We start from the raw sequence: 26,747 nt of genomic DNA on the forward strand, positions 1-26,747 counted from the left end.
TACTAGAGTATGAAATGAGGATGAGGACGAGGTAGGTTGGCCTTGGCTCTAAGGAGTATGGGGTGGATATTATCCCCATTTTGTTGGGCAGTGCATAAACAAAGCCGGGAAGGCTCTTCTCCTTATTAGAAGAGTGCGATGCCATGTGTACCACCGATCTCCACCCAGATCGCACAACCTGTAGAGTAGTGCTTTCGTATGTCTGAACAAGTCGTGAGTTACTGGGAAAACAGGATAGCCCAGCTATTCCCTATCCATTCGTAAAAATCGATCTCTCCCTCATTGGTCTCGGCCTCGAAGATGGGAAACTGATCGCCAATATTTAAATCCTTGTTCGTTTCCATTAAATCCATTAGCAGGAAAAGAATTTCGAAAAATAGCATTCGACAAAGCGCGGCCAGTGAGACCCTTTCACAAAACCAGGGATGCAAAAAATAAGTACAATAGGGACCCTATCACAAATACTTCTCAAAATCAAGGATGCAAAAAATACAATAGACCGACGTGGTAAAAACCTGGTAATATAAATAAATTTAACAAACAAATCAAATTATTTTTGCCAATATATGCCATCCCCCTGGTTAAGCCTCGGAAGCGAACAGCTGACTGATAACAATTGACCGCGTTGCCAACTATCGCAAAGATGAATCAGCTGCGTTTCTCCCAAAAACTGTGTTCCACCGTTTTCCCGACAATTAATTCATTTAATCAAGCACCGAGAAGAGGACGAACCAATTGAAAGCAATAAGCGATGGATTTCACGACCTTCGTTAAGCCCACAAACGGAGGTGGCGATGCCGAAGCTAGCAACAAGTCTCTGCAGTTCTGGAAGCATGTCGAGTACATTGAGAATCATGGAAAACAGGAGGACGACTACGAATACTGTATGACAGAGTTCTTGCGCATGTCGGGCATATACTGGGGCACCACTGCCCTGGACATAATGGGTCAGCTGGATCGCTTGGAACGAAAGTTCATCATTGACTTTGTGAAGCGGTGTCAGTGCCCCACCACTGGAGGATTCTCTCCCTGCGAGGGTCACGATCCCCATTTGTTGTATACCCTGTCGGCGGTGCAAATCCTGTGCACCTACGATGCTCTGGATGAGATTGATTGTGATGCTGTGGTGCGTTTCGTCGTAGGATTACAGCAACCGGACGGCAGTTTCTTCGGAGACAAGTGGGGCGAAGTGGACACTCGATTCAGTTTCTGTGCCGTGGCCACACTGACGCTGCTCCAGCGCCTGGAGCAGAGCATTGATGTGGAGAAGGCGGTCAAGTTCGTACTATCCTGCTGCAATCAGACAGATGGTGGTTTTGGATCCAAGCCGGGAGCCGAGTCGCATGCAGGTTAGTCACTACCCAACCATGGAGCTCAATCCAAGATTAATAAATTCTGTATTGTAGGCCTCATCTACTGCTGCGTGGGTTTCTTCTCGCTAACGAATCGTTTGCACCTCCTGGACGTGGACAAGCTGGGCTGGTGGCTGTGCGAGCGTCAGCTGCCGTCAGGCGGTCTTAACGGCCGGCCGGAAAAGCTGCCTGACGTCTGTTACTCCTGGTGGGTGCTCGCTTCATTGACCATTATGGGTCGCCTGCACTGGATCAGTTCCGAGAAGCTCCAGCAGTTCATCCTCTCTTGCCAGGATTTGGAAACTGGTGGCTTCTCCGATCGCACTGGCAACATGCCCGATATATTCCACACCCTGTTTGGCATCGGTGGCCTGTCGCTGCTTGGACATTCCGGCTTGAAGCCCATAAACCCAACGCTATGCATGCCGCAGTATATTATAGATCGGCTAGGCATTAAGCCACAGATACTGGCGAGGTCGTGAGAACCTTTGTTTTAGTTTATTTGTAGACCTCTCCTCCCCCAATCGTTTTTTACCAAAATTCCAACAACAAGACCTTGTCTCTACACAGAATTTTAAATACTAAAATAAAGTAATCTATTATAGAAACAAAATTAAGATTCGTTAACATTTTATTGATTTGCAAAAAATAACTAAATTAACATTTGCATATGTGGAAAATGGAAAAACAAATAGAAATATTCTCTCTAAAGTCCTAGGCTGGCTTACATAGTTCGTATTAATATAAACCGAGGTGTAAAGTTATGTACAAGAGGAATCCAGTGTAGAGTTATAGAGTTAAGGCCAAAAAAAAGGCGGCCCCACGACACAAAATATATGTATGAATCACACAAAATTGGAATTACAAACTAAACATTATGTGCAGTCACAGTGTATGGGTTAGAGCGGCCAGTCCAGTCCACCATCCAGCTCCAGCTTCAATTAAGAGACAATTGAAATAAATTGTACAGAGCACAAACTAAATTTTATCGACCACATAGGTATGTAGATATAGGCAATGTCTGAGTGTATTTGAGGGTCTCTATCAATAGTATACTCGATGCACGTTTAAGGCACTCTATATAAACAATTTCAGCTAACAATCGTTTTAAAAATTATCATTTTTTTTTTGCTATATCATCATCTATGGACTACTATGGAGGAGCGTTAGGAATTACTGAATTTTTCATCGCTAGTCAGGACGTTATAAGCACATCCCAGTGCCCACGAGATTTCATGGCCATCGATTTTCTTATAAAGCTGTAATGAAACATGAATATTTATTATTTTAAAAAATAATAAGAAAAGGTTAAACCCACCTTTATCTTCTTTCCGTCGTTAAGACCAAATCCTTCGCGCAACAGTGTGGATATGAATGTGAGATCAAAGCACATAAAAGGCTGCTCATCGTTGGGAATCGAACAGATTTCCTGGGCCTTCTTGCGATACGCTTCCACAGTGGTCTCTCCACCTGCCAAAGGATCCACCAGACCAGACTCAATGGCCCGCTCAAAGTAGTAGCTGAACGCTGCCACTGTATGCTGCTTGAGGGTGAACGGCTTGGGCTTAACCAGTGGCATCACCTTGCTCTTCACCAGCTCCAGGCAGGCTTCAAAGTCGACAATGGGCTGCTCGGCACTGGACTTTCCGTTCTCCTTGCCGCTGACCTTGTACTGGACATTACCGTACGTCCATGTACGATTGGCAATGATGGGATTCACGCAGACGCTCTCCAGGACGGTGTCCTCCTTCTTGTAGCCATGCGAGAAGACGGCATGTCGGGCGGCCATCAGACCCAGTCCGAGGTAGCTGTGCGTGAAGACGTTGATCTTCTTGCTGGAGGTCACCACCTCGTGCATATACTTGTCGTAAATGGGCACCTGTTCGGGGTCGGTTGGCGAAAAGGTGACTTGTGTGCTGCCACCTCCCAAGTCCAAGGCAGCGGCTTGGTTGGTCTTTGAGAGACGTCCCAGCAGGAAGTTGACTGTGAACCAGCTGAAGATGCCTTCGTCGGTTCCCTCCATGATCTCCACGGCGTCCATGTCCAAGTTGAACTCGGACTTGGCGAACAATTCGCGCACAGCGTTCAGAATGTTCTCAGCCTTGCTGGCGGGAAGCAGCCTCAGACCGGCAGTGGCCTTCAGGACCAGCGGCGTGGACGACCAGTGCTCCTTGGGGATGAAGGCCCGAGCCTCGTCCAGAAGCAACTTAATGGAGTGGGCACCATCGGCGGGATTGTCAGCAAAGGAGCTTAGTCCGGGCTTGCGCTCCTTGAACAGCTCCTCGTACAGCACCAGCTTGTTGTCGATGAAGCTGCGATTGAACTTGTAGGCAAGAACCCGGCTGCCAGTCGAGCCAGCATCGATGATGGCGGCATATTGCACCTTGCTGTATCCAAACTTTGAGGCCAAACGGGCGAGGTATGGACTGGCGTTCTCAGATACAAAGCCTGAAGTTTGTGGATTGGTTGTTGGTTTTTTTAAGGCGGCACGATGTGGGGACGATGTCGAAGGTGGTGGCGGCGGCGGAAAATGAGGTTCCACATGAAAGTAGGGAACAGTAACAGTGGGGAAGTCAGAGGATTTAGTTAGCACTCTTGGGGCAGGAGTATTATTACAATAATAATAACGATACACACCGAACACAAAGAGGAGAAGGATCACGGATATGATCAGACACAGAAATGAGATCTTGAGGCCGCTGGTACCGCCACGATTTCCTCCGTTGCCGCCATTGGGAGAAGCGCTGCCTTTTCGTCGTGGCGGCTTCTCATCGGTGGCCAACTGGAATTTTAATAAAGAATAGAATTTTAATAATATATATATAATATATATGCAAATATCGAGCTTAATAATAAATGTTTCTCTACCAGCTTATATTCGTATTTCATGGCTCGACTTTGTTTTCGGGTCACAATATTTATGCATAACTGCCTATGTAGCTGACTTGTCGCCAACACAGGTGCAGCTGTTTTGTTGGATCTTTTTTTTTTTTTTTTTAAATATTTGCTTCCTTCCGCCCACTTCGGTGACTGTTATCTGTTGGAACGTCAATGATTACGTTATAGTCATTTTTCTTTGGGGTTTCTTGGCTTTTATCGCCAGGTCCGCCAATTGAAAAGCAATTTGCGAAAATTTGCCAACTTGACTTTGTTGTTGTTTATTTTGTTGTGTTATACACCGTTAGACATGGGGCACATGCGGCGTGAAATAATCTGCGCATTCACCGCCCCCTTTCTTTATTTGGTAACATCAACAAATTTCCCAAATGGGTAAAAAATTTCCCTAGTTGAGGGAACTTTAAAGGAATAGTGTGACCAAAGGCGATGTAGGTATAACGCCACTTTGGCAATAATGCCGGTTACTTTAGCCCGCTTATGCCGTTGGAAATATTAAATTTAAGATATGTACTAGATATATACTACTTTTAGTTCAAGTTCTAAAAAAAACCTCATTTCTCAAAGTTCAAAGTCATGCTAAATTACACAATTTTCAGTAGGACGCGAAACAGTAGAATAGACTTTCTTATCATATAACCTTAGAGCGATATGACAACGATAAGGTGAAAACGTCTAAGCACCCAATAACAACAATCTTTTAGCTTGATTAAATATTATATTGGGCCAGGGCAACAAACAAAACTGACGAAATTCCCATTATTTAAACAAATGTTCCTTCAGTGGCTACAGTCTGACGTAAAAATAGAGCCAAATAATGAAAAGAAACCTAGAGATACTTTAAAAACCTAATGGAATTTGGTTGTTAACTAGACAAACAATTAGGGGGGGGAATCCATTATCTTCTCTAGTATACTATTTTAAAAACAAAACGTGAGGGTAATTATTAAAAAGAACAAATATGTATGTACGAATATCTGAAATATTTAACGTTCTGGGTGTAAAGCACATCTGTGTCGGGGCCCACGGTTCTCTAATCAATAAATCAATTGATAACCGGGGACGTGGTTGCTTTAAATGCCGATTAACGATGAGTAAGGAACCAAGAATGATATTCAATATTTATCTATAAATGAAAATCGTCTTAAAACCAAAAGATAACCCTGTTCGTTGATAATTTAATTTCATGAATTGGAAGTTATATTGCCATTACATGACCTTTTCCTTATCTAAACTCATTTTTAAGATAAAAATATTAGTAAAATGGGCTTTGATTTTTGGCAAGTGTAACAATAAAGATAATTTGGATCAAGTGGGAGGAGTAGTGTGCCACGTTCGCACTCACTTGCAACCTGTTCCGGCGCTTCTCCCCCTGCTGATGATAGTTCATCCTGTTCCACCGCCCACTCGAAGTGCAATCTAACAGATCCCTCACGATCCCCCAAAATGTCGTGTGTATCCGTGCGGGGTCCCAGACAGCAAATAAAAAGTTGTCTGGCTAGATGTGGGGAATAGATGCCAACTTAATCGCGTGAACTGTTTGATGTTTTTTTTTTTTTTTTGTTTCGTATTAGCCCCCAAATGACCTTGCGAATGAGAAAGTCGGATAATGTGATCCTCAACAAAATGTTCGTTGGTGATACGATTAAAAAATTAAGAAAAACTAATCCACGAAAGCTTCAAAATGTTATAACACCACAGGTCGTACCAGGCACATGTTTATTATTTAAATACTAATTTGCATATCAGAAAAACAAAAGCTATGTGGATGATACGTGTTTTAAGCTTAGAGGGAGTTTTTTAATAAAATTTTTATTAAGGATATAACATTTAGAAAGATTTTCCCCTAAAAACTTGCTCCTCCTCCAATTAGTTTTATTTCATCAAGTTACATTGTTATTTTTTTAAATATAGTTTTCAACTTTTGGCTCGAAACAATTAATTTCATGGGTGTACGAATCATTTAGTTCTCAACTTCCGCGTCAAAAGAGCAACAATTTCAGGAATCTGATTCGTCGGCACTTTTCTATACGTGTGTGTGTTAGTGTGTGTGTGAATGAATGTTTTCGATGAATGATCATAGAACAAATGCTGTTTTTCACCCTTTGAACTTTGTCTTACTTTTCTCTTCCGCACATCGGTGTTTGTCATTCTGTTGTTTTGCGCCTAATTATGTAAATACTTAATGGTTGAGACAAACGCAATAGCTAGTTAAAACGCGAAACTGTTTTGTTTACGTCCGAAGCCGATCACTCCAAAAACTCATACAAAAGATACAAGATACAAAGATATTTTCAGGTGCGCTCAGTTATCTCTCCGGCTCTCTCGCGGACCGGTCATGTACGAACCGGGTAAATGAATAACGAACAAGATAGTGGTGCGCACTGATAAATAGCACGAAAAACCACGAAAAACCAACTCGAACCCCAATGTGGGAACCAGCTGCTATTTATAGAGGTGGGAAATCTCGATAAAATCATCGATAAGAATTAATTGTTATCGGGGCTGTTGTTGTTTTTTGGCCGCTAACGTTGCCAGAGTATTTAATAACAGCAGTTGCCTTAATTTCAAATCAGCTGTTCGTTTTCCTTGATTAAAAACAAAGGTATTTTTAAAATTTATCCCCATATCTACACAGTTAAGTCTATAATTTAGACTTTTTATTAACCGCTATCTGTTCAAACCCCGTGTCAGTTTATAGTTCAAATTAAACAATACAAAAGGTTTCTAAATAATGCTATTTCTTTAATTTTAGATTGGGTATTAATTTACATAAATTCTTCTAATTCTATAAGAATAAATAATGATTTTCCAACATCATCTGCTCTATCATAATTAACATTTTTGTCTTATTTGAAATTGCGGGCAAACTACCAGATCGCTGTTGGGAAAAGAATCTTAAGAGCAAAACAAAAATTAAAAAATTCGATAATAAATCCGATAACGATAGCCCCCGTGTAAAAATATACACATACCTTTATTTATATATACAAGCAAACATATATACATTTGAACCGAAAGTCCCACCTCTAGGCCTAGATATGTGTATTTTCGTGCTCACTTCCCCACAAAAAACACGCAACTAAATATAATTTAAAACCCCATTTAAAACAATGCAAACTAAACCTATTAAGTGACCAAGAGGCTAACGGGGCCGCCCGGAATGCGAGTGCAGTGAAGATTTTCCGGTGGAAATCGCTTTTCGGGAAACTTGCACAAACATTTTTCATAAGCGCTCTGTGCCTCCCTTTCGCACAGCAGAATTACACTAGTTGCTGTGTGTGTGTGTGTGTGTGCAATCGTTTGATGGTGTGCGTGTACCAGCGACTTTGATTGCATTTTCGCGTACGTTTTTTATGTTAACTACAAAATAGAAAATAAAACAATGGTAGAAACTTGACCAATAAAATGTGAAAAGTGCATCGGTCGGCAATCGCTGAAAATGCTGGAAGCAGCAACAACAACAATTTACCGCCAACGAAACAACCACAAGGCTTTATCGCCACTACCACCACCACCACCACCATCACAACAACAACAACAAATTACTACACTGAAAAATGGGTGAATGTGTGCGTATTTGTGTTAAATAATGTTAAAACATTTTTTAATTTGCCCACAACTAAATTTTAAGTTGTAGTCGCAGCAGCTTGGCAGAAAAAGGTAAGTGCAAAAAAACCAAAAAAAAAACAAGCCAAATGTTATAAACAAAATTGGTTAAGCACAGCCAAATGTGTCAAAAGTTCGTCATGGCTCTCTCGCCTTCACTCTCTTTCTTTTGCCTCTCTCCAGCCAGTCAGTCAGTCAGCCAGCCAGCCAGTGCTCTCTCCTCCCCCATATGCCCCCCGCCTGACCCCACCAATCGAAAAGAAAAGAAATTAATTTTGGTTTTTCCTGGCTTTGCTTTTGTTGCTCTCTCTCTCGCAAAACTTTTAATTTTAATTTGCTATGCGCAGCGAATTCGCGCGCAAAGGCAGAATAAAAAAAGAGGCAACAGCAGCACCAGCAACAACAACAACAACAACAAAAAGAACTGCGAAGTAATAAACGTCAAATACCAGACGGACGCGCTCTTTTGGCGCTGGGTGCATTTGTGTGTGTGTGTGATGTGATGGGTCGGCTCGGTTTTTGTTTTTGTCTCAATTTGTATTTAATTTATTATTTAGGTGTATGCACCGAATAGAACTTATCTAGAGTCAAAAATTAGCAGCCTTTTTTAGCAGCCCACCCTCCTTATCATCCCACGATTCCGTTACTTATACTTGATTTCGACGAAAAATTCAAAAAAAAACAAGCTGATGACGAAGGAGAGCGGAACACAAAAAAAAAAAAACTAAAATAAAAGAATAGAAAAGAGAGCTTGGGGCAGCAAACACACCTCAAGGCAATTCTGATAAGAACAGTTCTTAATTGTTTGAAAGCCGACATTCCAATAGTCCACTCGCCCAGAAAAACAAATAATCAAATATTAGGCACCGTACTGGAACTAAAATCCCAGTCTCCATCTTGGGGTCTGATGAAATTTTTGTTGACAAACAATCGTACATACGATTATATATATATAAGTATATATGTAAATCTTAACCGCAACGTTAAAGTTTATGCAAACTAAAGAAATCTATAGATAAAAAGAGTTACTCACGATCAGACTGAATTATATTAATGAATAATATGAGGCTATGAAGTTTTATAAACTGAATCTTTCTAAATAAAATAGTAATTTTTTATATTCATTTATGAAAATATTTAAAAATCGAATTTGATGCAAATGCCAAAACCGGAACCCCTCGGATAGACCTTTTTACCATAAAAACTAGTTATACATTTAGCCACGCAAACTTTTTCAAAAGAAATGGATCAATTCTATTAAATTAAAAGTATAGTTTTTTCAATAGAACCCCCAATGTAGATAAATCTATAAAGATTTTAACCTTTTTCAGTAGAAAATTCCCTATTTTAAGAGATATCCTGTAAGATACAGATCGCCGACTCATCCAATTGGACTCTCGCCCCAAAGTTCTATTTCCAACTTACTCCCACAGCTACCCACTCCCCTGACAAACAAATCACGGTATGAAAAACCAGTGACAACGTCACTAATTTTTATTGATTCATGAATTCAAATTTCAAAACAATCTCCCATCCGGACCTGAAGATCCGCAGTAGCGTTTTCCCTTTTTGTTGTTCGCACGGTTTCAAATTCCAATGTATTGGCAACACTAACATTAATTGACAACAACAATTCCCTCTCCCTGAGCATGCTCACACTCTCTCTCTCTCTCTTGGTGCCTCTCTTTCTTGGCTCTCTCTCTCTTGCGTTGGCCTGCTCAGCTTCGGCTGAACTCTTCACTCTGTTTTGGATTTCATAGCGGTCGCATCGAAATTACAAAAATGGCAAACAATTTTGCCAAAAAAATCGCATAAATTCCCATTTAGCAACCGCGACGCGCCGCATACGCGAAAACCTCTAATTCTACTCCAATAAAAGTGCTTTAATTATAAATGAAGTGTGCAATCAATGTTTTTTCAGTGTGCAAAGTTCAGAGGCAAAAGTAAAGAAAAAGCAAAATCAAAATCAAAAGCAAAGTAAAAGAAAAAGCAAAAGCCAAAGCAAATGTAGTCGAAATGTTGAAAACGTATGTATGTAAGTTCCATCCGTGAAAAAAGTGAATATAATGGAAAATATTTATAAAATGTCCTCCCTGGCGCGCTATTTCAATGCAAATCATTAAATATATGTACATAAATATAAAAACAACAAACAAATTCAAAAAGAAATCAACAGATCAAATACAACAACAATTTCGCTTTCTCATTTTTATACCAGAGTGAACAGAAGAAGAAAAAAAAAAAATATAACTTGAAAACGAAAAAGAAGAGACAAACAAGAGGCAAGCGAAAAAAGTGAAATGCGCATTGACTTCGGTTCGGAACGTTTTTTATTGTCAATTTTTCAAACGGCACTTGAACCTCCTCTACCGTGTGCTTGTGTTGCTCTCCGTCTCTGTCTTTCCTTTTTTTTTTCTCTCGCTCATTGTTCGCACGTTCGCTGCGGCTAACGGAACTGCTGGCTCTTGTTGTTTGTATTGTTGTTGTTCGGCAAAAGCAAAGGAACAATTTTTTTTTTTTTGAAGCGGTGCGTTGCCCTTTGGTTACTCCTACAAGAGCAACAACAACAACAACACTTGTACATATAATGAATGAATGTGCTCGAGATACAACAGGAACAACAACAAACAAGAAAAAAAAAAACAAAAACAATAAGAGCAACCAGTACGAAGCTTCTCCGGAGAGTATCAAGATAATTTTCTCGTTCATCTGGTGTTTTTATGATATGTACATTTTTGATTTTATATTTAACACCTGCTGTTCTTCCATCAACTCTGTGTGTGTGTGTGTGTCTCAGTGCAGTGCAGCTCAGTACTGCAATTGCGATCAACAGCTGTTGCCGGCAGAGCAACAATGATAAAGAGAGCGAGAGAGAGAGAGAGAGCTGGCGCATGTGTGTGTGTGTCCTTGCATGTGGTTTTTATTTTTTTTTTTATTTTTGTGGCGTTCTGTTGTCGCAGCTGGAAGAGAGAGGATATGTCGTAAGAGGAGAATATTTTGGAAAACTAAATACAAATCTCAAGGGTTTGAACAACATTGTATCTTAATGGGTTCTCTAGTGGGCTATCGACACTAAACCGTGATCATATCAAGGGCTAGATCTTAGACGAACTTTTGATGACTTGGAATTCCTTTATTCCCAGCATTATTTTCAACCTTTTCATATTTTCAGAAAACCCCCATTAAAATCGCCTCAAATAAAAGCAATAAAAAGTAAAAAAAAAAATACAAGCATAAATTAGTAATAAGAAAAAAGTTAACCTTATAGTAGAACAAAGCGATTATTATCAATTGAATTATAACGATATCGTAGCTATTAGCTTTATAAAAAAAAAACAAGAATATGAAAAGGTGAACCTATCGAGCAGAAATTAGCTAATTACTATAAGTCCGCCTTCCAATAGCTAATACATATACACGCATGATTCATATAAGCCTACTTATAGCTCTAACAATTAATGATTTATATTCACAAAAAAAAGTGCGTTAAATTATAACGGTGCAATCAAATCTTAATGAAGATAATTATGTAGCTATATCATATACATTTTAACAAAAAGTATCTTATACGAAAAAAAGAAAACAATTTATACAATCCACGGAGTCTAGAAGCTTAAACCAACGCGATTACTTTAAGGAATTACTTTATCCGTAAAATATTACATTAAAAAAGAGAAGGTAGATTACTAAAAACAAGTGCAAATTACAAAAAAAAAAAAAGATAAAGAACCTATTATAAATATAAAAAAATTTTGAATATTAAAATCCATTTACCCTACTATTCATAGGTTATAATCAATGAGAATAACAAATTTTTTAAATGCGCCCCAAGTGCTTAAGCAACACCAAACAAACAAACAAACAAACAACAACAAAACAAACTTTGTTAAACAACAGCAACCTCAACAACAACCAACAGCGAATCGAGCAATATTATCAATAATTATCAATTAAATTGTTAAATGTTAAAATTCAAATTAAAAACAACCGAAAATATAAAAAATCTACAATAAAAAAAAATATATAATAAAAGATAAAGCTAACAACCTGCCAACAGCAACAAACACAACAACTGATGCGGTGCTTAATAACCATCGCAAACTTAAGTTTTCTTCAAATCGGAAAACCATCAACATTATCTCGACTTAAGGGAGGTATTAGCTTAACTTTCCTTTGGAATAACGCTGGGGAATCGAAGCGCCTTGGATTAACTAGACGCCAATGTACGGCGACGACGGGATTACGGATTACGGGAACGCGATATGGATATACATATGAAAAAATTAACTAAGCCACGGTAAGTTTTTTATTTTATTATTATTAATTCGATAAGTATATGATAGATTTATTTAAATTAGAAAAATAGTAGAAACACGACCGACTCTTTCCTCTCAGTTTCAGTCAATGGGCTATGCGGCCGACCACTAAAATGTATAATTGAAAATTGTACGCCCACATTTACTGCCCAGAGAACAAACAAGCACATGCACATCGCTATAATAGATACATATAAATAGCAGTCCCCACAAAAATAAAATAAAAGAACTGAAAGAAAACAAAAAAAAACAACGGCCCTCAGTTGCTTTTAGCGCCATGCCATAAACAGAGCGTGAGACAGATAGAGAGAGAGAGAGAGAGCCAAGTTTGTGGGGTTTTTTTTTGTCGGTCTGCTCTTTCACTTGCAGACGTCTCCACAGCACCAGCAGCACCTCCCACTGCATTGCTGCCTCTCTGGCCCATGCTTTCGTCTGTGTTTTGGGTCCCCTCCCCCCTAAGACCTCTAACATGTAAGAAATTCGGTTTTAAGAAGCTTTCGGAGATGGGAGGTGTGTTTGAATTAAACCTTAAATGAATCTCAAACTATTCAATTTTAGTGTAATTAAATTCTCATTAACTCTGTCTTGTTTAGGGACTTGGGGAGGGGAGTTGGTTTTTGTATCTTAAACTATTTTTTTTTTTTTAATATTTTTTGGTCAAAAGTGTGCAACGCAGTGAGGGAGACATCTCCAAGCCTTTACAGTATATATATTCTTGATCAGGATCACTTCCTGAGTTGATATGAGCAAATTAAGAATGTGTTGATGAGAGAATCGAATTTCTGCACTGAGCGAATCGTAGAGTGCGCTGCTTATGAAATTATTTTGGACCCAAATAAATTATATATGTTGCTGGAGCGAAAGAAAATTAACAGGAAAAACGCAACAAGTCGGGACAATATTTTTCATTTTCATTCAATTATTTTTAAGTTTGTTTTCCATTGTTTTCAGTGTATACGCTGAATGTAGAGAGCAACTTACGCTGATTTGTCAATCTAAGACGAAAATTCTACATTTTCGGGGACTATCTGTGTAAAAAGGGGGGAAGTAGATTTGGATCCCCGGGGGCTATGGCAGAGGCCGGACAGAGAAATTTCCAACCTTGTGTGATAAGGTTTATTTCCCTTATTTCAAAATTTAGTTACAAAAATTATTTATTTTTACGATTTTTATTGATTAATGTTTGTTCATACTTCTTATATAATTCACTGTAATTGGGTGGCTAAAGGTATGAATGAAGTACTCCTGAATTATATTAAAAGCTATCGGAGTCGGGATAATTGTTATAGAATATTGCGCTCCTTTTCTATTAAAATAGGAGCTTCCCAAAGAGCGCCATTTATGATTTGAATGTTGTCGAGTTTAAAGCTGGAGTTTTCTTCCCAATCCACAGAAGACTCATCTAAATATATTGAAATTTTTTCACGATTGGTTTCCTTAAGCTTCTTCGAAGAAAGATTTAGTAAAGAAATGAAATCGGAAGTAACATCCAAACAATATAACACATTCAAGACCCGTAGGCGTGGGCATCCAAGAAGCAGTTCCAACAAGTGCTTATTAGTAATGCCTTCCATATCCAGATGTAGGTATTCAAGAGACTTTAGCTTCATGAAGCCTTCCACACTGAAATCATCGTCTTCGCTGCCTACCCAGAGTTCTCTAAGGGAAGTAATATCACAGATATGCTCTATCTGCTCCTTACGCAGATTCGAGTGATACAGAATGAGGCTCTCTAGAGGAGTGCCAGTCCTACGTACAAGTCCCTCGATGAAACCCGGTCTCGGGTGAAGTCCCTCGATGAAACGTGGGCAGGTCATTATTAGGTGCTTCAGGCGGGACAGCTCACAAACCCTTTCATATGCCACATTATCGAGAAGTTCGTTATCGTGGAAATCAAGCGTTTCCAAGTTCCGGCAGTTCGCGACAATCGTGGAGAAGTTTTCGCTGTTAAGGTTTTTGGTGCACCTTCCCATTTTAAGAAAGTTCAAATTTTTCATCTTGATGCAGCAATCGGTCAGGTATTTGGCATCTAATTCGCAATTTATCTCTAGATTCTGTAGTTTCTCCAGCACGTGGAGTCCTTCCCCATTGTAGTCGGGAGCTTCCAAGACTAGCTTTCTCAGACACGGTAGGTTCTCTGATAGATTAAAGAAGAACTTCTCGAAGACATCATTGCTACTAAATTGTAAAGAGGCATGAAGAGTGTTTAAATTCTTCAATTGGTTCAAGTCCTCCCAATGGTCTTCCGTGAAAGCCATCGTGAGGCGCCGCAGCGTAGGGCAGTGCATTCTTACTAACCCCAACTGCTCCCTGTCTCCGAAGAAGCGCTGAATTGGTGACTCAAAGCTGATAACATGATCGTTGACTTGTTCCAATAGATATTCCAGATCAGATGCCTCGAGGTGGTAGCTGAAGTCTTCAGTGATGTGTTTGTACTTCCTCTGGGCGTAGTTCCTGAACATGCATTCTATTTTGCGATTGGAACGTGAAAAATTCAACTGAGCTTTTAAGCTTAGAAGTGAGAAAATTATTTCTAGGCAATCGTTGTCCAGGACTAAAATATTGGATGAAACACTTTGGGAGCTTGAAGAGGGCGCAGCTGAATCTTCCGCATTATTTTCACTGATTTTGCGTTTTTTTGCAATCGAGGAAGAGCTATTTATAGGCGATTCGCTCATACTTAATCCGCTCGCTTAGACTTGACAGCTGGAAACTTGATAACCGACTGACTGAATATGGCGAGACTGTATATTGTATATTGCCGAGTGGACAGCTGTTATCGTTGATCGCTGGAACTAGAAAAGCTTTTAAAATCAGTGATGACAAATATGAGAGGTTGTGAGTTTTGTACAGGGTGTGACTTGTTGACTTTCGATATCTTTATAATTGTACAAAAATAAAAAAGTTATATGGTTTATACAAGTTACAAAGTTTTATAATTTTGTGCTAAAGTGTGCAATGCAGTGAAGGAGGCATCTTCTACCGCATGAAGTATATACATATATTCTTGATCAGGATCACCTTCTGCGTTGATATGAGCATGTCAGTCTTTCCGGTATTTTCAAAGATAGAAGCTTGGGACCTTTTTTAGATTTTGTATTGTAATTAATAGGTTTAATTATAATATTCTCATAAGGATCGGCCAACTATATTCGATTTTAGCGATATATATCCGGTTTTAACTGCAAGGGTATGTCAACTTCGGCTCAAGTAGTTATTTAAAGTCCAATAAAGTCTTTTTTTTTTTAACTTTGTATACATAGGTGTTTGAGGGTTTTAGATTCTAGTAGGGTATTTTGGAAAAAAAGTATTCCAATTGCAGAAAAATATGCTTTCCTTCTTGTAGTTTTGTTAGCCCAATTTTTTCATTCCACCAAAGCCATGAAGTTGATTAAGAAAACTCTTAGAACTAAACTAGAATCCATTTCAAACAAAAATAATTCATAGGAAAATTAATCTGGAATGTGGTGATAAGTAGAAACTAATAGAGGAGAAGTTCACAGAGGAACTGTATAGGAATCCATTCAAAAGAGAAAGACTTTATCTTTATCTCTTCTGAAAGAAGAGAAAGAACTCTCTAAAAGTACAGACAAGTACTCTTTAAATATCAACCAAAAGAGTATGATACTGATAATATATTTAATATTCTGTGTATTCTCAAATTTAGTATCCATTTATTTTGAATCTTTAGGTTTATAGAGATTTAAAGAGGGACTCATATAAGAGGAATTCAAAGAAGAACTATTCAGGAATCTCTCAAACTATGATAAGTGTCCTCTTTGTAGTTTTCTAAACTTTCAGTAAACAAATGAAACAAAGGAGTAGATACTGAGAAAATATTTAATATTCTGTGTTGTCATTAAATAGTTTTTAGGGAATCTTCAGGTTACAGTAGGAAACGTTCACAGTTTATAGACGTTTTAAGAGGTGATTTCATAGATACTTGATAAGACTTCTTGACTTCATAAGAGGAATTCATAGAGGAAAAGATTAGGAATCCATTCCAATCAGTAAGAATTTACAGGTAAATTATACAAGAATCTATTAACTATGATATATATGCTTTTTGTAGATATCTGAAATTAAATAAGATAATTATGTCATTCCAAGGCAAGAAGTTTATAAAAAGGATGTCTTGGAGAAGGAATTCACAAAGGAACTGAACAGGAATCCATTTAAAAGAGGAAGAATTCATAGAGGAACTAAACAGGAATATAGAATATATAGATATATCTTGATAAAAATAAAGAAATACATCAAAAAGTGTACGATACTAATGTAATATTTTATAACTTGTTTCATCAATAAACTAAACATCTCCCTAAAAGGGACCTCCCTTTAGATTAAATTCAGTTAAGAATACCAGTTTATAAAAGTTGAATCCAAGTCTATTTTTAAAAAAAAAATAAACGCGAAAGAGTAAAACCATCATCTCCTAACCTACCGAGATGGTTTCCTCCTGTCCTTCTTCCGTTTACTATCCTTCTTCCTTCAATATTAATATTGACAAGAAGAGACAAAGAATCGACAAGGCCGACGGGGCCAAGGGTCAGGGATAAATGGGGAGGAGAATCAAAAGGACATCAACAAGCCTTTGGGGCATGTCGGAATGGCGTGTTTGTTTTTGTGTTTAATGCAGCAAACTGAACTGGCCGTTTTTCTATCTTATACCTCAAACCCATTCTTCTTGCCCTTTCCCCCGGTTCTGGAAAACTTCCGGTGGTGAATTAGTTGCTTTTGTGGCTGAGAACTGTAACCCGAGGCCGCCTCACTGAAGGACTTTTTAATGAGTGTTTTATTGGCAAGGAAGTAGGTTCCCGTATATTCAGATCACTTTAGTTTCCGTGAGAAACTTATTATCAGAAACTTGTCTTAAAAGCTATTTCTGGTTACTTAATATATTTATATAAATATTTATTATGTGAGTAAATGGGTTTATTCACTTACTGACTCGTGCTGACTCTTTATTACGATCGATAGAGTGTCTGAATGTGCGTTTCCTCCCGCTGTGCGTACATGGTAGGGTTTTTGCTTTTGGATTACATTGTAATGATATTTTTCCGCTGATTTTCACTCCCATATATTTGTTTAAATATAGGGGAAAATGCCAGGAACGTGAGAGAATTGCTTTTGTTTTTCCAAGAAATAAGAATATTTGCATTTTGAAAAATATATATTCCCCAAGGGTCTTGGTTTTTGGTTTAATTTTATTTCTAAATTATTATTAAATTATAAGGGCATTTTAATCTAAAACAGACTCTCTCATGAGTAACGAGGGTAAGGTTAGTCATACGGGTTAGAGTTAAGAATTTCAATCTTTTACAAAAATGATTATAATTTTATAAAATGATTCATTTAGCTTGAAATAGTTTTTTTGAATAAATTCATTCTTTAGAATTGTGTTCTTTATGCTCGTTTGCTTGAATCTAAAAATAAAGTGGCCTGTGCTTTTTTTAAATACTTTGTAGTTGCAAACGATTTGTGCAATTTTATTTTAAGATTCGAGATGATTTCAAAATAGTCTTTGCTATAAAATGCAGTTTAAAAACGTTTTGTTTTTTTTTTTTTGAAGTAATTACAAAACCAACTCACATGGCATTCAAGGTTAGCCAAGCTAATAATCTTTTTCGCTGATTTGAGTTGGAGGGCTTGTTTTCCATCACGTTTCATATGCCTGATAGCGAGAGATTATACAGAGAGAGAGAGAGCGTAAGAGAGCGAGATAGAGGTCAAAGAGATACCCACACAAGCGTATTTAGATTCTGATAACTTGCCCAGTTGATAAGAAAGCAGTAAGACTCGGTTCGGTTGCTGGAATTATAATGAATATATGTACAAATATATATAATATTTCTGTATAGTATGTACATTTTTGCACGTTTTAGCGGCCTTCAGATTTTTTTTTTTTTACCTTGATTCGAATTGAATCTTGAGAAGGCAGTTAGTTGCTGAAGCCAATAACTTCTAGTTGAACCAAACTTGCGAATTTTCATCGCAGGTCCACAAGTCCTTAACCAATTTTCATTTCCATTCAGGACGGCACGTTGCGCCAAACTTGCAGTAACTAACTTAAAAAAGTCCCCTCGATACTACACTTGAAAAATAAAATTAAATAATAAAAGTATATTAAAAGTAAGGGCGACTTAATATAAGACTATAAGTCTTGTTTATATTTCTCCACAATTGGCACTTAAATCTTTCAAGTGTATAGCCCAAGTTAGGTGTAAACAAGAGGACTCCGAGTCACGTAATTTAATAAAAAAAAAAGAGCCAAAGTCCTGGCTGCACACAGACGTCCTGACTATATCCTATGAGAGAAATGTGAGGAACGTGAGTCCTGTGTGTGTGTTACTGTTTCGCAACAGCTTATATCGCTGCCCCACGTGCCACACTTTTTATAGGCAAAGTGGCTGCCAGGAATCGGTTATGTCGCTTATAATTTGTATCTACAAGATAGAGGTCTATAAGATATACCAACCAGAGCAACAGATCAAAAGCTATAAGGACTAGGAAGAACCACACCCAAAAGAGCCAACTCTCCTTTCTCCTCTTTAGAGCTAGAGCCTTCTTCCCCTTTCTTTTGACTCGCCACTCGACTCACTCTGTGGCAGCATATCCTTCAGCCCAACCACTGAACTCTGTCTGCCTTGCCACATATCCCTCTTCTGCCTCACTTTGAAAATGCAACATTGGATTGTCAACTTTGTAGGCCCTGCCTGCCCTGCCCCTGCCCCCTGACTGCGTTGTTGATGCCCCACAATCCATTCCCATTTTGGCATGTAATTTCCAAATGCAACTTAAACACACAACCTACAACTCCTTTGGGGTGTCCTGGTGTCCTGGTGTATGGATATGATAGCGTGAGTCGTGCTAGTTACCAGATATCAATTTCTTATCGACTTTTGGTAATTGAATATCGGCATCACCTTTTATAATTTTTCTTGTAAACTTTTTTGTTATTTTTTTTGTATTTATTTTTTATTATTTCAGTACTAGGACACTGTGTACGTTTAGTTTGGGGCAAGTTTAATGGTGGCTATAACCCAGAAATTGCATGAATACTCAAGTACTTTCCTCTCCCTGTACTCTCTCACCAGGGCCTGCTGGCTCCCTCGTACATAAATCATCATTGCTTCTCAGTTTGCCCGAGCGACTGTCGACGCTGAAGTTGTCCTCGTGCCTGTCCTCGTCCTCGCCCGCGCCCTCGTCCTAGTCCTCGTCCTCGTCCTCGTCGGAAACTTCCGTCGTCCTGCTGGGCTTTTGCCCATTTCTTTTGTTTTTGTGTACGTCTCCACCCCACCACCCCCCTTCTTGGCTTTTCGTTTGGTTTCTGCTTCAAGTGGCAGTTTCATTCTTTTCTACATGTAAGCCCTCCTAACCCCCCAAGCTCCTTGTTTTTTTTTTTTGTTGAAGAAGTCCTTTGAAGCTCCTTTTCCCTCTATGTTGCCACAACTGATATGTATTTTACAAGTCATTGAAGGCTTTTATTTTGTAGTTTCTTTTGAATTTAATTGAACGTATAAAAGGGGGGGAATATTTATGCATTTAAACCAGTGGATACATAGTTGCTTTGTTTATCTGTGACTAAGTTTTGTTTATCGATAGCCACCTTACTAATCTATTGCTCTAGTGCTCTTTGTTTAAAAAACGCGCTTACATTGATTGATTGCCTCGGAGGCGCGACTGTGCACGCGTGCACTTTTTAAAGCTCGCCCCCACCCCCCCACCTTTAAGTAGTTGGGTCGCTAGCCGCTCTCTCACCTCTCTTACCCCACACCTTTGGCGCTCTCCCTCCATATGTCTATCTCTCTTACGCTCTCTCTACAGACATTTGTGTGTTAATTGTTGTCAAGGTTGCCTTATTTAGTTTATGTTTTTGCTCATTCTTTTAGTTTCTTCCTCTTTTCGGCTCTCGAATATGTTTATCGTTTTTCGTTTCGATGCCCGGTTTTAGTTGTATCTCTGCTAGATAGTGTGTGTGTTTTTTTTTTTTTTTTTTTCTCTCTGCTCTTTAATTGTTTTTGTTTTATTCACTTTTTTTTAGTAGCTTGCTTTCTTTTTCTCGTTATTTTATTGTTGTTGTTGGTTCTGTTTCATGCTTGAAAAGTTTCTGGTTCTGTGATTTGGCTAATGCAATTTGGTAGCAGCTTTGTTTGTCTTTGGCCTAAATATTTGCTTCGTTTTTTCTCGAGCTTCTCGGTTTGACAAATTTTTTTTTTTGGTTGTTTTGTTTTTTCGGTCTTTTTGGTAGTTCCTTGCAGACTATGTTACTTCTTATCTGTCGGATTTGGAGCGGTAGGCATTCATTTAAAGGTATCTTATGGATATTGGCTGGTATAGGTTTGGTTAGAATGTCTTATCTTCTCACTAGTAGTTGCCTTGCTAAAATTCTAACACAATATCTATTGACAATTTTATCTTAAAATTTTCATGTGGATTGGGCTTATCCCAATAATTGTTTAAGGTACTAATTTGAAGGATCCAATACAAATTTATAAATTTATTTACATGAATATTTAGTGTTATGCGGGTATTCCGTATTTCTCAAGGGTTTTTATAGGCAAAAAATACGAAAAATATCGATCAAATTCCCAGCTTTTGGAGAAATTGAAATTCTCATCGATGGAGAATTGATCTACAAAGCTTTTAAGGTATTCCACATAAGAATCGAATGGATATTGACAAAGATACAGGTGTGGTTTGGCTCCATATAATTGAATCCAAGATTTTGAAAGGGGTTTGATTTTTGAAAAATATGAAAAAATAGAGATCAAAAATTTTACTGCCAAATTTTGATCAAAATTAGTAGAAAATACCTTCCAAAAAAGTTTAAGGTATTCCTTTCTAGGATATCATGGAAATTGGCAAAGATATAGGCATGTCAAGTAGCGAAATATGTGAACCTTGATTTTTAAAGAGGCTCCAAGGCAAAAATATAAAAAAATATCAATAAAAAATTTTGTTGAAAATTTGGACAAAAAATATACAAAATAGATTGATGGAGAATCGATCTACGATTTATTTAAGGCAGAGGTCGGCACGGCCCTATCTCGGGGGCAATTTCTCTGCCCGAGCTCTGCCACACACACACAGTATAAATGTGTGAAACGTCATGCTCAAAGCCTACTTTCTGCTATACGTTACTAACACTAATGCGGTAAAATCATATCAATGTATTGGGGTGCCGACCTCTGATTTAAGGTAAACCTCTAAAGAATCTTATGATTATTGTAAAAGATACAGCTATAGATTGTGGCTTTATATGTAAAAATCTTGTTTCACTAGGGGTTTCTTTAGAAATATTGTTTTCTTTGTAGCACAGCTGATTTCTCCTGACCGATTTATAACTGAATGTATGTATGTACCTTTATAAAGATAACGAGAGTCAACAAGTCATCACACCCTGTACAAAACCCAGAATCTCACATATTTGTCATCACTGATTCTAAAAGTTTCCAGTAATCTTCGATACAGATGTCCACTCGTCTAAATGCGATTATAATGCCGTCTCCCATAGTCTTTTAGTCGGTTTTCGAGTCTCAAGCTGTAGAGTCCAAGCGAGCAGTATAAGTATGAGCGAATCGCCTACAAATAGCTCTTCCTCGAGTGCAAAAAATCGCACAATCAGTGAAAATAATGCGGAAGATTCAGCTCCGCCCTCTTCAAGCTCCCAAAGAGTTCCATCCAAAGCCTCGTCCAATATTTTAGTCCTTAACTACGATTGCTTAGAAAGAATATTCTCACTTCTCAGCTTAAAAGATCAGTTGAATTTTTCGCGTTCCAATCGCGAAATAGAACGCATCTACAGGAACTACGCCCAGAGGAAGTACAAACACCTCACTGAAGACATCACCAAAAGCCTCGAGGAATCTGATCTGAAATATCTATTGGAACAAGTCAACGAGCATGTGATCAGCTATGAGTCACCATTGAATCCCTTCTTTAGAGCCGAGGAGCAGTTGCTAGGAATGCACTGCCCTATGCTGCGGTGCCTCACGATGTCTTTCAGTCAAGACCGATGGGAGGACTTGAACCAATTGAAGAATTTAAACACTCTTCATGCCTTGGTAAGGTTTAGTAGCAATGATGTCTACGAGAAGTTCTTCTTAAATCTATCAGAGAATCTTCCGTGTCTGAGGAAGCTAGTCTTGGACGCTTTCTTCTACAATGGGAAAGGACTCGACGTGCTGGAGAAACTACAGCATCTAGAGATAAATAGCGAATTTAATGCCAAATACCTGACCGATTGCATCATCAAGATGAAAAATCTGAACTTTCTTAAAATTGGATCTTGGAACAAAAACCTGACCAACGAGAACTTATCCGCCATTGTCGCAAACTGCCGGAACTTGGAAACGCTTGACTTCACCGATAACGAACTCCTCGATAATGTGGCATATGAGCTGCCCCGTCTGAAGCACTTAATAATTACCTTTCCGCGTCTAGGACCGGGTTTCATCGAGGGTCTTGTACGTAGGACTGGCACTCCTCTAGAGAGCCTTATTTTGTTTGGATCGAATCTGTGTAAGGAGCAGATAGGGCATGTCTGTGATATTCCTTCCCTCAGAGAACTCTGGCTAGGCAGCGAAGACGATAATTTCAATGTGGAAGGCTTTACGAAGCTTAAATCTCTTGAATACCTACATCTGCAAATGCCAGGCATTACTAATAAGCACTTGTTTGAACTGGTGCTTGGATGCCCACGCCTACGGGTCTTGAATGTGTTAGATTGCCGAAATATAAATTCCGATTTCATTTCTTCACTAAATCGTTCTTTGAAGAAGCTTAAGGAAACCAATCGTGAACAAATTTCAATATATTTAGATAACTCTTCTGTGGATTGGAAAGGAAACTCCAGCTTTAAATTGGACAAAATTAAAATCATAAAAGGCCGTCTACTGATATTTCCTATTTTAATAAAAAAGGAAATATTCCATAAATATTATTCCGACTCCGATAGCTTTTAATATCAGTCAGGATTACTTCATTCATACCTGTAGCCACCACAGTGAATTATTTAAGAATTATTGTATGAACAAACATTAAACAATGAAAATCCTACAAATAAATCATTTTTTAACAAAATTTTGAAATGAGGATGAGGTTCCTTAGGTACCAATGGTGCCCAAAACACACAAGGTTATCACACAAGGTTGGAAATTTCTTTCTGGCCTCTGCCTTAGCCCCCGGGGATCCAAATCTACTTCCGCTTTTTACACAGATAGTCCCCGAAAATGTAGAATTTTCGTCTTAGATTAACAAATCAGCGTAAGTCTCTCTACATTCAGCGTATACACTGCAACAAACGAAAAATAAACTTAAAAATTATTGAATGAAAAGGAAAAATATTTTCCCAACTTGTTGCGTTTTTCTTGTTAATTTTCTCCTCTACGATTTTCTCATTGCAGGAATTCAATTCCCTCACCAAATTTGACCAAATTTATAAGACCCTCTGCAAGGGTCTAAAAAGAAGGTTTTTTTTTTCGATATTTTAAGTTCTGTACAAATACTTTTTCTGACTGAAAATCAGACAATTTTTTTTTTTTTTCTATATTATCTATAGTTTAAGAACTAGGAACTAAGAAGTTAATAAAATGTACTACTTTTTAGAAAAATTTAGTATTTTTTTTCGAAGCCAAAGTGAGCGAACATGTACGCATAGTTTTTCTGGCAAGTTTAACTTTTTTATTTTTGTAAAATTATAAAGATACCAAAAGTCAACATGTCACATTCTGTTTCCAAACCCACAACCTCACATACATATTTGTGATCACTGATATTCTATTCTATTTTAGTTTGAGTAATCTACGATAAGGGGAAGTATCCACTTATATTTCAGAATAAAAGTATACAGAATACGGTCATATTGCCGTCTCGGCATATTCAGTCAGTCGGTTATCGAGTCTCCAGCTGTCGAGTCCAAGCGAGCGGAATAAGTATGAGCGAATCGCCTATAAATGGCTCTTCCTCGAGTGCAAAAAAGCGCAAAATCAGTAAAAATAATACGGAGGACTCAACTGAGCTCTCTTCAAGCTCCCAAAGAGTTTCATCCAAAGCCTCGTCCAATATTTTAGTCCTGAACGACGATTGCTTAGAAAGAATATTCTCACTTCTGAGCTTAGAAGATCAGTTGAATTTTTCACGTTCGAATAGCAAAATAGAACGCACGTACAGGAACTTCGCCCAGAGGAAGCACAAACACATCACTGAAGACATCACCGACAGCCTCGAGGGGTCTAATCTGGAATATCTAATGGAACAAGTCAACGAGCATTTAATCAGCTTTGAGTCAAGTCTGTTTCCCTCCTCCAGAGACGAGGAGCAGTTGCGGTTACTAGGAATGCACTGCCCTATGCTGCGGCGCCTCACGATGACTTTCAGACGAGACCGATGGGAGGGCTTGAACCAATTGAAGCATTTAAACACTCTTCGTGCCTCTTTAGAATTTAGTAGCAATGATGTCTATGAGGAGTTCTTCTCAAATCTATCAGAGAATCTCCCGCGGCTGAGGAAGCTAGTCTTAGAAGCTCGCGGCTACAGTGGAAAAGGACTCCACGTGCTGGAGAAACTACAGCATCTAGAGATAGATGACCATTCCTATTTAGATGCCGAATACCTGACCGATTGCTTCATCAAGATGAAAAATCTGCACTTTCTTAAAATGGGAGAGTTGACCAGAAACCAGGGCAACGAAATCCTCTCCGAGGTTGTCGCGAACTGCCGGAACTTGGAAACGCTTGTGTTCAGCTATTACAAACTCCCCAGTAATGTGGCATACGAAAGGGTTTGTGAGCTGCCCCGCCTTAAGCACATAAGAATTCGTTTTACGCGTCTTCGAAGTCTGCGTTTCATCGAGGGACTTGTACGTAAGACTGGCACTCCTCTAGAGAGCCTCATTCTGTATGAATTGGATCTGTGTAAGGAGCAGATAGAGCATATCTGTAACATTACTTCCCTCAGAGAACTCTGGCTACGCAGCAAAGACGATAATTTTAATGTGGAAGGCTTTACGAAGCTAAAATCTCTTGAATACCTACATCTGCGTATGCGAGGAATTACTAATAACCAGTTGTTGGAACTGTTGCTTGGATGCCCACGCCTACGGGTCTTGAATGTGTTATGCACTTGCCCAAATATTACTTCCGATTTCTTTTCCTTACTAAATAGTTCTTTGAAGAAGCTTAAGGAAACCAATTGTGAACAAATTTTAATATATTTAGATGACTCTTCTGTGGATTGGAAAGGAAATTCCAGCTTTAAACTCGACAACATTGAAATCATAAAAGGCACTCTTTGGGAAGCTTCTATTTTAATAGAAAAGGAGAGCAATATTCTCCGATAGCTTTTAATATAATTCAGGATTACTTCATTCATACCCGTAGCCAGCCAATCTCACAGTGTAATATTTTATAAGTATGAACAAAAAAAAATATTTTCCCGACTTGTTGCGTTTTTCCTGTTAATTTTCTTTCGATAAAAACCAAACCAGGTTAAGAGAAGTGGTGTATGTAGCTTCGTTAATATTTTGGGCAGAAGTGCGAGCAGTTTAAAACATGAGTTTTAAGTTACTCCAGTACTTGGTTACTGTACAGTCAATATAGGCGACAGAGTTGTGGGGTTACCCATTGGGTGGGGGGTAGTTTGATCGATGAAGCTTTAAAATAGGCCAAGAACAATGGCGAGGGAGGAGAACTCGCCACCACAAGGTCGATTCCGAGTTGCGTGGCTTGGCACCTGGAAGGGCGTATTAGATTTCTTCCCAAAGCAAAGTTTCATGTTTTTAAGTAAATAAATAAACATATAAACAAAAATAATAAACATTTCACTAATTATATAATTTGTATTGTTTTTCTTTGCAGGTGAGTCTTGGTCGGTGTTGAAAGTGGTGCTTTATAGGCAAAGTAAGCTTACCTTTTAAGGACGAAAAAGGGTTTGTGGATTAATTTTTAGGATTTTGGAGATTCGATTGCCAATACAGATACTTTCTTTGTTTAAAACCCTTTCTTTTTTCGCTTTACCATCTTTCTTTTCTTTATAATTACTCCCTTTGACAATATTTTCACTTTTCTAGTCTCTTCTACGCTGGCACGCGATGCGTGTGCCACTTGTTTGGACCAAGCTACCCTACCCTACCACCCTCTCGATGACAAAATGTGGTTGTTGTTGAGTTCCCTCCTTCTGTCTAAGCTTGTTATTGTTTAACTGACAATGATTAATGACAATTCCTGGAAACATCAACAACAACAACAATAACTGAACTGAGAGGTGGGCACTAAAAGAGAGTCTTGAAACATGGTTGGCATTTCTTTACGCCGGTGACCCAGAAACATTTTTCGCTGTCTTCACTGCCAAAACTGCCATTCACCTCAACTGCTTCAAAGTGTTTAGAACTTGAGCTGACAGTGGGGAGAAAGGAGGAATGCGATAAAGGAAAATTTTTATTGATTTGTCTGACCTATAGGAAGATAAGAAGGTGGAGTGTGATGATGGTGTATGATGTATGTATGATGTATGATGGTAGTATACTAATTGGGAGTATGATAGAAGAATGATAGGAGTATGATAGGAGTATGAT

General features: G+C 38.5%; 4 protein-coding genes across 13 annotated transcripts in view; 2 read left to right on the forward strand and 2 right to left on the reverse strand.

Annotated features, from left to right (window-relative positions):
- Positions 1-587: 587 nt before the first annotated feature.
- Positions 588-2,454, forward strand: RabGGTb (geranylgeranyl transferase type-2 subunit beta). The gene is made up of 2 exons (XM_017241652.3): positions 588-1,349; positions 1,407-2,454. The coding sequence occupies exons 1-2, from the start codon at positions 752-754 to the stop codon at positions 1,832-1,834; spliced, it is 1,026 nt and encodes a 341-aa protein (XP_017097141.2). The 5' UTR covers positions 588-751; the 3' UTR covers positions 1,835-2,454.
- NTPase (ectonucleoside triphosphate diphosphohydrolase NTPase) lies at positions 1,966-6,680 on the reverse strand. 3 transcript variants are annotated; one of them, XM_017241650.3, is made up of 4 exons: positions 6,369-6,676; positions 3,990-4,134; positions 2,671-3,800; positions 1,966-2,611 (listed from the first exon to the last, which is right to left on the reverse strand). In XM_017241650.3, exons 1-4 carry the CDS (start codon positions 6,396-6,398, stop codon positions 2,519-2,521), a joined length of 1,398 nt encoding a protein of 465 aa, XP_017097139.2. In that variant the 5' UTR covers positions 6,399-6,676; the 3' UTR covers positions 1,966-2,518. The 3 variants fall into 3 exon arrangements, with proteins under 3 accessions (XP_017097139.2, XP_070133927.1, XP_070133926.1); XM_070277826.1 differs by lacking the exon at positions 6,369-6,676 and adding an exon at positions 4,221-4,533; XM_070277825.1 differs by having other exon boundaries at positions 2,671-4,134; positions 6,369-6,680.
- Positions 6,681-7,258: 578 nt separating this feature from the next.
- Positions 7,259-26,747, forward strand: part of lilli (AF4/FMR2 family member lilliputian) — a 41,441-nt gene continuing 21,952 nt past the window's right edge. For 3 of the 8 annotated variants that reach the window (XM_070277769.1, XM_070277776.1, XM_070277775.1), the window contains exons 1-2: positions 7,259-7,910; positions 11,029-12,153. Coding sequence is in view for 1 of the 8 variants with exons in the window: in XM_070277775.1 (XP_070133876.1) it covers positions 12,119-12,153 (35 nt within the window). In the remaining 7 variants the exon portion in view is untranslated. Of the gene's footprint in view, positions 7,911-9,583; positions 9,888-11,028; positions 12,154-26,747 lie in introns of those variants that run through there. The other 5 variants (XM_070277771.1, XM_070277770.1, XM_070277774.1 and 2 more) reach the window with 5 other exon arrangements.
- On the reverse strand, positions 13,364-14,883 carry LOC138925803 (uncharacterized). The gene is made up of 2 exons (XM_070277248.1): positions 14,471-14,883; positions 13,364-14,347 (listed from the first exon to the last, which is right to left on the reverse strand). Exons 1-2 carry the CDS (start codon positions 14,848-14,850, stop codon positions 13,456-13,458), a joined length of 1,272 nt encoding a protein of 423 aa, XP_070133349.1. The 5' UTR covers positions 14,851-14,883; the 3' UTR covers positions 13,364-13,455.

This window comes from Drosophila bipectinata, chromosome 2L, assembly GCF_030179905.1.
Source record: "Drosophila bipectinata strain 14024-0381.07 chromosome 2L, DbipHiC1v2, whole genome shotgun sequence".
Taxonomy (NCBI): domain Eukaryota; kingdom Metazoa; phylum Arthropoda; class Insecta; order Diptera; family Drosophilidae; genus Drosophila; species Drosophila bipectinata.